This window comes from Monodon monoceros, unplaced genomic scaffold (assembly GCF_005190385.1).
Source record: "Monodon monoceros isolate NGI ecotype Baffin Bay Population unplaced genomic scaffold, NGI_Narwhal_1 Super_Scaffold_22, whole genome shotgun sequence".
Taxonomy (NCBI): domain Eukaryota; kingdom Metazoa; phylum Chordata; class Mammalia; order Artiodactyla; family Monodontidae; genus Monodon; species Monodon monoceros.
Genome location: NW_021703779.1, coordinates 44046306 through 44056119, shown reverse-complemented (window position 1 = coordinate 44056119; position 9814 = coordinate 44046306). Strand labels below are relative to the sequence as shown.

Genomic DNA, 9814 nt, shown 5'->3' with positions numbered 1-9814 from the left:
CATTGATTAGCTCTAGTAGTTTTCTGGTAGCATCTTTAGGATTCTCTATGTATAGTATCATGTCATTTGCAAACAGTGACAGCTTTACTTCTTCTTTTCCAATTTGGATTCCTTTTGTTTCCTTTTCTTCTCTGATTGCTGTGGCTAAAACTTCCAAAACTATGTTGAATAAGAGTGGAGAGAGTGGGCAGCCTTGTCTTGTTCCTGACCTTAGTGAAAATCCTTTCAGTTTTTCACCATTGGGGACGATGTTGGCTGTGGGTTTGTCATATATGGCCTTAATTATGTTGAGGAAACTTCCCTCTATGCCTACTCTCTGCAGGGTTTTTATCATAAATGGGTGTTGAATTTTGTCGAAAGCTTTCTCTGCATCTATTGAGATGATCATATGGTTTTTCTCCTTCAAACTGTTAATATGGTGTATCCCATTGATTGATTTTTGTACATGGAAGAATCCTTACATTCGTGGGATAAACCCCACCTGATCATGGTGTATGATCGTTTGAATGTGGATTCTGTTTGCTAGTATTTTGTTGAGGATTTTTGCATCTATGTTCATCAGTGATATTGGCTTGTAGTTTTCTTTCTTTGTGACATCTTTGTCTGGTTTTGGTATCACGGTGATCGTGGCCTCGTAGAATGAGTTTGGTAGTGTTCCTCCCTCTGCTATATTTTGGAAGAGTTTGAGAAGGATAGGCGTTAGCTCTTCTCTAAATGTTTGATAGAATTCACCTGTGAAGCCATCTGGTCCTGGGCTTTTGTTTGTTGGAAGATTTTTTTTTTTTTTTTTTTTTGTGGTACGCGGGCCTCTCACTGTTATGGCCTCTCCCGTCGTGGAGCACAGGCTCCGGACACGCAGGCTCAGTGGCCATGGCTCATGGGCCCAGCCGCTCCACGGCATGTGGGATCTTCCTGGACCGGGGCACGATCCCACGTCACCTGCATCGGCAGGCGGACTCTCAACCACTGCGCCACCAGGGAAGCCCTGTTGGAAGATTTTTAATCACAGTTTCAATTTCAGTGCTTGTGATTGGTCTGTTCATGTTTTCTATTTCTTCGTGATTCAGTCTTGGCAGGTTGTGCATTTCTAAGAATTTGTCCATTTCTTCCAGGTTGTCCATTTTATTGGCATAGAGTTGCTTCTAGTAATCTCTCCTGATCCTTTGTATTTCTGCAGTGTCAGTTGTTACTTCTCCTCTTCCATTTCTAATTCTATTGACTTGAGTCTTCTCCCTTTTTTTCTTGATGAGTCTGGCTAATGGTTTATCAATTTTGTTTACCTTCTCAAAGAACCAGCTTTTAGTTTTATTGATCTTTGCTATCATTTCCTTCATTTCTTTTTCATATATTTCTGATCTGATGTTTATGATTTCTTTCCTAGTGCTAACTTTGGGTTTTATTTGTTCTTCTTTCTCTAATTGCTTTAGGTGCAAGGTTATGTTGTTTATTCGAGGTGTTTCCTGTTTCTTAAGGTAGGATTGTATTGCTATAAAATTCCCTCTTAGAACTGCTATTGCTGCATCCCATAGCTTTTAGGTGTCGTGTCTCCATTGTTATGTGTTTCTAGGTATTTTTTGATTTCTTCTTTGATTTCTTCAGTGATCACTTCGTTATTACGTCGTGTATTGTTTAGCCTCCATGTGTTTGTATTTGTTACAGACCTTTTCCTGTAATTGATACCTAGTCTCATAGCGTTGTGGTTGGAAAAGATACTTGATACAATTTCAATTTTCTTAAATTTACCAAGGCTTGATTTGTGACCCAAGATATGATCTATCCTGGAGAATGTTCAATGAGCAGTTCAGAAAAATGTGCATTCTGTTGTTTCTGGATGGAATGTCCTATATTATCAATTAAGTCCATCTTGTTTAATATATCATTTAAAGCTTCTGTTTCTTTATTTTCTTTCATTTTGGATGATCTGTCCATTGGTGAAAGTGGGGTGTCAAAGTCCCCTACTATGAATATGTTACTGTCGATATCCCCTTTTATGGCTATTAGTATTTGCCTTATGTATTGAGGTGCTCCTATGTTGGATGCATAAATATTTACAATTGTTATATCTTCTTCTTGGATCGATCCCTTGATCGTTATGTAGTGTCCTTCTTTGCCTCTTCTAAAAGTCTTTATTTTAAAGTCTATTTTGTCTGATATGAGAATTGCTACCCCAGTTTTCTTTTGGTTTCCATTTGCATGGAATATCTTTTTCCATCACTTCACTTTCAGTCTGTATGTGTATCTAGGTCTGAAGTGGGTCTCTTGTAGACAGCATATATATGAGTCTTGTTTTTGTACCTATTCAGCCAGTCTGTGTCTTTTGGTGGGAGCATTTAATCCATTTACATTTAAGATAATTGTCGATATGTATGTTCCTATTCCCATTTTCTTAATTGTTTTGGGTTTGTTATTGTAGGTCTTTTCCTTCTCTTGTGTTTCTTGCCTAGAGAAGGTCCTTTAGCATTTGTTGTAAAGCTGGTTTGGTTGTGCTGAACTCTCTCAGCTTTTGCTTGTCTGTAAAGGTTTTAATTTCTCCATCAAATCTGAATGAGATCCTTGCTGGGTAGAGTAATCTTGGTTGTAGGTTGTTCTCCTTCATCACTTTAAATATGTCCTGCCAGTCCCTTCTGGCTTGCAGAGTTTCTGCTGAAAGATCAGCTGTTAGCCTTATGTGGATTCCCTTGGTTGTTATTTGTTGTTTTCCCCTTGCTGCTTTTAAAATGTTTTCTTTGTATTTAATTTTTGACAGTTTGATTACTATGTGTCTTGCCATGTTTCTCCTTGGTTTTATCCTGTATGGGACTCTCTGTGCTTCCTGGGCTTGATTTACTATTTCCTTTCCCATATTAGGGAAGTTTTCAACTATAATCTCTTCAAATATTTTCTCAGTCCCTTTCTTTTTCTCTTCTTCTTCTGGAACCCCTATAGTTCGAATGTTGGTGCAGTTAATGTTGTCCCAGCGGTCTCTGAGACTGTCCTCAGTTCTTTTCATTCTTTTTTCTTTATTCTGCTCTGCAGTAGTTATTTCCACTATTTTGTCTTCCCGGTCACTTATCCGTTCTTCTGCCTCAGTTATTCTGCTATTGATCCTATCTAGAGTATTTTTCACTTCATTTATTGTGTTGTTCATCGTTGCTTGTTTCCTCTTTAGTTCTTCTAGGTCCTTGTTAAATGTTTCTTGTATTTTCTCTATTCTATTTCCAAGATTTTGGATCATCTTTACTATCATTATTCTGAATTCTTTTTCAGGTAGATTGCATATTTCCTCTTCATTTGTTAGGTCTGGTGGGTTTTTATCTTGCTCCTTCATCTGCTGTGTGTTTTTCTGTCTTCTCATTTTGCTTATCTTACTGTGTTTGGGGTCTTGTTTTTTCAGGCTGCAGGTTCGTAGTTCCCGTTGTTTTTGGTGTCTGTCTCCAGTGACTAAGGTTGGTTCAGTCGGTTGTGTAGGCTTCCTGGTGGAGGGGACTAGTGCCTGTGTTCTGGTGGATGGAGCTGGATCTTGTCTTTCTGGTGGGCAAGTCCACGTCTCTTGGGGTGTTTTGGGGTGTCTGTTTACGTATTATGATTTTAGGCAGCCTCTCTGCTAATGGGTGGGGTTGTGTTCCTGTCTTGCTAGTTGTTTGGCATATGGTGTCCAGCACTGTAACTTGCTGGTCTTTGAGTGAAGCTGGGTGCTGGTGTTGAGATGGAGATCTCTGGGAGATTTTCGCCATTGATATTATGTGGAGCTGGGAGGTCTCTTGTGGACCTGTGTCCTGAAGTTGGCTCTCCCACCTGAGAGGCACAACACTGACTCTTGGCTGCAACACCAAGAGCCTTTCATCCACACGTCTCAGAATAAAAGGGAGAAAAAGAAGAAAGAAAGAAAAAGAAAGAAAGAAAGAAAGGAAGGAAGGAAGGGGAAAGAAGGAAAGAAAGGAAGGGAGGAAGGAGGGAAGGAAGGAAGAACGAAAGAAAAGAAAGAAAGAAAGGACAAAATAAAGATAAAATAAAATAATTAAAATAAAAAATAATTATTAAGAAAAAAAATTTTTTAAGAAAAAAAAAAGACAGAACCCTAGGACAAATGGTGACAGCAAAGCTATACAGACAAAATCTCACACAGAAGCATACACATACACACTCACAAAAAGAGGAAAAGGGGAAAAAAATAGTAAATCCTGCTCTCAAAGTCCACCTCCTCAATTTGGGATGATTTGTTGTCCCTTCAGGTATTCCACAGATGCACGGTACATCGAGTTGATTGTGGAGCTTTAATCCACTGCTTCTGAGGCTGCTGGGAGAGATTTCCCTTTCTCTTCTTTGTTCGCCCAGCTCCTGGGGCTCAGCTTTGGATTTGGCCCCGCCTCTGCGTGTAGGTCGCCAGAGGGCGTCTGTTCTTCCCTCAGACAGGAAGGGGTTAAAGGAGCAACTGCTTCCAAGACTCTGGCTCCCTCAGGCTTCGGGGAGGGCGGGGCACGGGGGCGGGGCAAGCCTGCGGTGGCGGAAGTAGCTGGCGGGCCGTTACACCAGCCTGAGGCGCGCTGTGTGCGGCGGCAGAGGCCGGAGGGCCGTTACACCAGCCTGAGGCGCGCTGTGTGCGGCGGCAGAGGCCGGAGGGCCGTTACACCAGCCTGAGGCGCGCTGTGTGCGGCGGCAGAGGCCGGCGGGCCGTTACACCAGACTGAGGTGCGCTGTTTGTTCTCCCGGGGAAGTTGTCCCTGGATCCCAGGACCCTGGCAGTGGCGGGCTGCACAGGCTCCCCGGAAGGGAGGTGTGGATAGTGACCTGTGCTCACACACAGGCTTCTTGGTGGCGGCAGCAGCAGCCTTAGCGTCTCATGCCCGTCTCTGGGGTCCGCGCTGTTAGCCGCGGCTCCCGCCCGTCTCCTGAGCTCCTTTAAGCAGCACTCTTAATCCCCTCTCCTCACGCACCAGGAAACAAAGAGGGAAGAAAAAGTCTCTTGCCTTTTCGGCAGGTCCAGACTTTTCCCCGGACTCCCTCCTGGCTAGCCGTGGTGCACTAACCCCTTCAGGCTATGTTCAAGCCGCCAACCCCAGTCCTCTCCCTGGGATCCGACCAAAGCCGAGCCTCAGCTCCCTGCCCCGCCCGCCCCGGCGGGTGAGCGGACAAGCCTCTCGGGCTGGTGAGTGCCGGTCGGCACCGATCCTCTGTGCGAGAATCTCTCTGCTTTGCCCCCTGCACCCCTGTTGCTGTGCTCTCCTCCGCGGCTCCGAAGCTCCCCCCTCCGCCTCCCGCAGTCTCCACCCGCGAAGGGACTCCTAGTGTGTGGAAACTTTTCCGCCTTCACAGCTCCCTCCCACTGGTGCAGGTCCCGTCCCTATTCTTTTGTCTGTTTTTTCTTTTTTTCTTTTGCCCTACCCAGGTACGTGGGGAGTTTCTTGCCTTTTGGGAGGTCTGAGGTCTTCTGCCAGCATTCAGTAGGTGTTCTGTAGGAGTTGTTCCACGTGTAGATGTATTTCTGGTGTATCTGTGGGGAGGAAGGTGATCTCCGCATCTTACTCTTCCGCCATCTCCCCACAGTCTCCAGCACAGCATTTTGGACATAAAGTGTTAAAGGCTAGAACAGGAACTGTGGGTGGCGTGCTCTGTGGAGGAACAAAATGATTATGTGGAATAACCTCAATGAAAATAGTGGTGGGGAGCTGGGGGAGAGACAGAAAGAGGGAAAGCCAAAGAAATACTGTAAAAGAAGGCTCAGTAGAATTTAGCTAGAGACTGGATGGTTGGTGCACTCAACTTCAGGAATGCTGGATGTGGAAGAAGGGCCCAAAATAAGAGAGGTGCCGTGCTCTCCACTGTATCCCCGTGCCTAGAAATGTTGTACATGGTAGATACACATGGTACCTAGCACATACTAGTACATAGTACTTCTGTGAGATGCTTTATAAATCGTTGTTAATGGATGACTTCTGGGTAACAGCCACTGGAGAGATTTCTAGCATCATGGTTTTGTGTGTGAAACTCTGGAGCAAGTGCCTCCCCACAAGGTCTTCTAGTGCCTTGAGCCTCCCTGCTGGGCACTCTGAATCCATAATAGAACAGTGTGGTTAAATGTGGGAGCCTCACCTCCTTTCCTTCCCATAAGTTTTAGCCACTGCTACTGACCTGTGGCTCTGGTTCCTGCCCTTTGGTAGGCAGCTTCCCCTGCCCTTCCTCTTACACCTCCTTCTCTGTGTCTGGCCTGTTACTGCTCAACACATGTTTTCCTCAGCAAGGTCATTCTCCTCAGGACTACCTTTTTAGGCCTTAGCCCTCTAGAGCTCAGCACAGCTGGGATATTCTGTGTTTCCGCTGGGGTGAGGGGCATTCCCAGCTACGATGGAATCAGCTTGAGTCTGTCTACTACTGCTCCTGGGAGGTAGAGAGCTGATTTATCCCCCTCTATAACAAGAGTGTTGAAAACATGGGTCCTTATCTTAGTCAACTCTGCTCCCTCAGTGTGTCTAGTATGGAATCTGCCACGGTAAATGAATGAATAAATTAGTAAATAAGCTATCATCTATTTATCTCTCCACCATCTCCTTTATTTATCATGTTTCTCTTACTCTGTCATTATTTTGTCTGTCATTATTTTGTTCTCTATCACCCATTTCTCTCTGTGTAGTTCCTTATAGTCTTTCTCAGACTTTTTTTCCTTTCTGTCATTTATTTTTCTCTGTACCGTCTCTCCCTCTTATCTCTGTCATCTGCCTGGTCCTTCTGACATCTATCTTTCTTTCCTTGTTTCCTCTCCCCTCCTCTCCTCTCCCCTCCCCTCCCCTCCCTTTCCCTCCCTCCCTCTCCCTCTCTCTCCTTCCCCCTTCCCTCCTCCCTTTCCCCTCTCTCTTATTCTCCCCCCTCCCCTCAATCTCTCTCATACCAATCACCTCTTTGTCTTCTGGCACTACCCATGCCCCATACATGCTCTTCCCCATCCCATTCTTCCCCACTTGCAAGAGTGACATCTATTCATGTGAAATATACCAGAGCACAGGGATGGGTCCTGTAGAAGCCAGTCAGTGCAAGAGTTGTGGCTGCAGCCTCCAGCACCAGACAGACACTGTGGTTGTATCCAGAGCCTTGGCCTCAGACCCATTTCCCTTTATTCACCCCTGTCCTGCTGAACAGCCAGTCTCCCCTGTCAGCCTAGCACACCATCCACCATCTCGTTCTATTCTCCCTGGCAGGAGTTGGGGCTCCTTGCCACCCTTTTGCCTACAAACTTGGGGATCTCACCTCTGTGCCCATCTTATCCTTCACTCTGTGAATGTCTTTACCATGCTTTATTTGAATTAGGTCTTTCTCTCTCACTAATCTGTAAGTTCTCAAGGGCTAAGCCATATTTGATTGATCTCTGTATCCCCAGAGGTATGTACAGATGGTACACAAGACACATACAACAAATGCTTATCAAATGAATAAGCCAAAAATTGGCAGCCAATTGGTGTTGACTTGCTCAAACTTCTCAGTCATTTACCTATCCCTTTCTTAGAGAAAAATGGGAAGATTGGCCAGAATGATTTTTTTCTCAGAGAAAACTTAGGGTGGGCACACTGTTCATTGGGAAGCAGCACTCACTTATTCCACAAATATTTATTGAGCATCTACTATGCGTCCGGCACTGCTGTACACGCTTGGGATACACCCATGAGCAAAAGAGCCCTGTGACGCTAACATTCTGTATCTCCAGGCATTGTCCTTGGGGTGAAGGAGATTTGAGTACTGAGAGCTGAGGGGGTGGCCACTAAGATTCCTACATCAGCTCCTTGCAAGATGTTCTACTTCATTTAAGGGAAAGAGGGGGTGGGGGCGGAAGCTGCCTGGGAAGTGATTTCAGCTCTGGTTCCCTAAGTTGACTTCCTGTCCCTTTCTTACTGTAGGAGGAACGCCCCCGTCAGTAGGCCACATTCATGGCATGTGGCCAAGCTGCTGGAGGGATGCCCTGAAGCAGCCACCAATATGCACTTCCCTTCTGAAGCCTTCAGCTTGTCCTGGCATTCCGGCTGCAACACGAGGTAAGTCTAGAACCCTCCCCTCAAGATAGGGTAGAGGCTAGATCACCCAGCCACTTCCTCTCCTCTGCTCTCATCCCCGTTGGAGGCTGTAGAGCCCAGAGTACTATCCCGGAAAATGGGGTGGGTTTCCAGTGTGCCTGGCTTCTGGTCCTCGTCTACTGAGAACTGTCTGTGACTTTGGGACGGTCCCTTTCCTTTTAAAAAATGTTTCCTTGAAATACTGACCTCACTCAACTTGCAAAACACCACTTTCTCCTCCTTTTCTCCTTATTTCCTTTGCAGTCTCTTTCCCTGGCTCCTCTGCATCGTCCTGGTCTCTGATATCGGTGGCCCTGGGACTGGGTTCTGGTCCTCTTCTCTAACTACAGTGACTCATGGTGACCTCATCCATTGTTCCTCTCATCCCAGCTCTGTCACAGAACCAAAGCTTTCAGAATGGGAACCTCCCTGAATAACAGGGTCCACCTGCAATGAGGATCTCTCAATTTAGGGTGCTTGGGATGGTCTGTGGTTGAAAGAGCTGCCCAGCAGACTCAGAGAACTTTCTCAGCAAGCCCAGAGCCAGCAAAGCTGCTGGCCTCAGATGGCTTTTCCCTTCCACAACAAGATCTTCCCTCTGAGAAGGGATTTCTGTTGAGGAGGCTCAGGGAAGGTAAGGGTTAAGTTTGCCCTGACTCGGTGTCTTTATTTGGCATCCGAAGTCAGGGGCTCAGGGAAGAGGCAGAGGCAGTTTTGTTCTGGGAGAACACACAGAAATACATTCTGAGCTTGGCTCCTGTTTGAGTGGGGGTGTGGCTGTTTTCAGCAGGAAGGGTGGTGGGTTGGGTAGCAGATCTCCTTGCCAAGGAGTAATTGATGGATTCCTAGCCCAGAGGTCAAGTAAGTGGAGTGGCTAATGGGCAAGGCAGGGAGCAAGAATTAGGGAAGGCTGACCTGGGGGATCTTGTGGGCTCCCGCCACTGCTCAGCTCTGGTGTTTGGAACTGTGGCCTTTCTGAGGGCAGCCTGCAACCTCCTGGGTTTCTAGCCACAGGGTGTTACTGGCATGACTTGGCTCATTTTGGCTTTGTGTGTGGGAAATGGTACTTAAAATTCAAGGTTGTGTCTGATCCTAGTCCCTTCTTTGTTCTCCCTGGTTTGGCTTTGCCATGGGGGACGAGGGCGGCCTGGGTGGGCAGGGACCACTATAGTATCAAAAGTCGTAGTAGAGAGGATGCTGATAACAATAGCCATGAAAACAACAATCAAGAGAGCAGCAGCTCCAAGTATTGAACCTTCGCTAGGTGCCCAGGCTGCAACAAGAGCTTCACTTTTATCTGGTTTCACCCACAAAGCAACCCTCTGATACAGATATTACTATTATTTACATTTAACAGACAGTGTAGCAGAAGACCTAGGACATTAGACTCGTAGAGGCCTGGGTTCAAATTCCAGGTCTGCTTCTTTAGCTGCTGTGTGAGCTTGTCAGTTTACTTTCCCTCTCTCAGCTTCAGTTTTCTCATTTGTCAAGTGGAGATAATAATCTCTCCCCTTCAATTTGAAATGAGACATTGTAAAGTGCCTGGCACATTGTAGGTCCTCGGTAAATGGTGAGGATTACTATTACCAAGAAAAGAACAGGGGGACGCCTAAATTCTGGCCCTGTCTGGGCCATGAACTAGAGCTGGACGATGTTGAGAAAATCACATCCTCACAATCACTTCCCTTTGCAGGGCTTGCTTGACACCAACGATTCTCAAAAGCATATGGTCCCTGAACCAACAGCACCAGCATCACCCAGGAACTTGTCAGAAGTAAAATTCTCAGGATCCACCCAGA

At 46.0% G+C, this 9814-nt stretch overlaps 1 protein-coding gene across 4 annotated transcripts in view; it reads left to right on the top strand.

Annotated features, from left to right (window-relative positions):
• Positions 1–9814, top strand: part of SHROOM4 (shroom family member 4) — a 112293-nt gene that overhangs the window by 59134 nt on the left and 43345 nt on the right. For 3 of the 4 annotated variants that reach the window (XM_029240765.1, XM_029240766.1, XM_029240763.1), the window contains exon 2: positions 7863–7997. In XM_029240765.1, coding sequence (XP_029096598.1) covers positions 7863–7997 — 135 coding nt within the window. Of the gene's footprint in view, positions 1–4502; positions 4669–7862; positions 7998–9814 lie in introns of those variants that run through there. The other variant, XM_029240764.1, reaches the window with a different exon arrangement.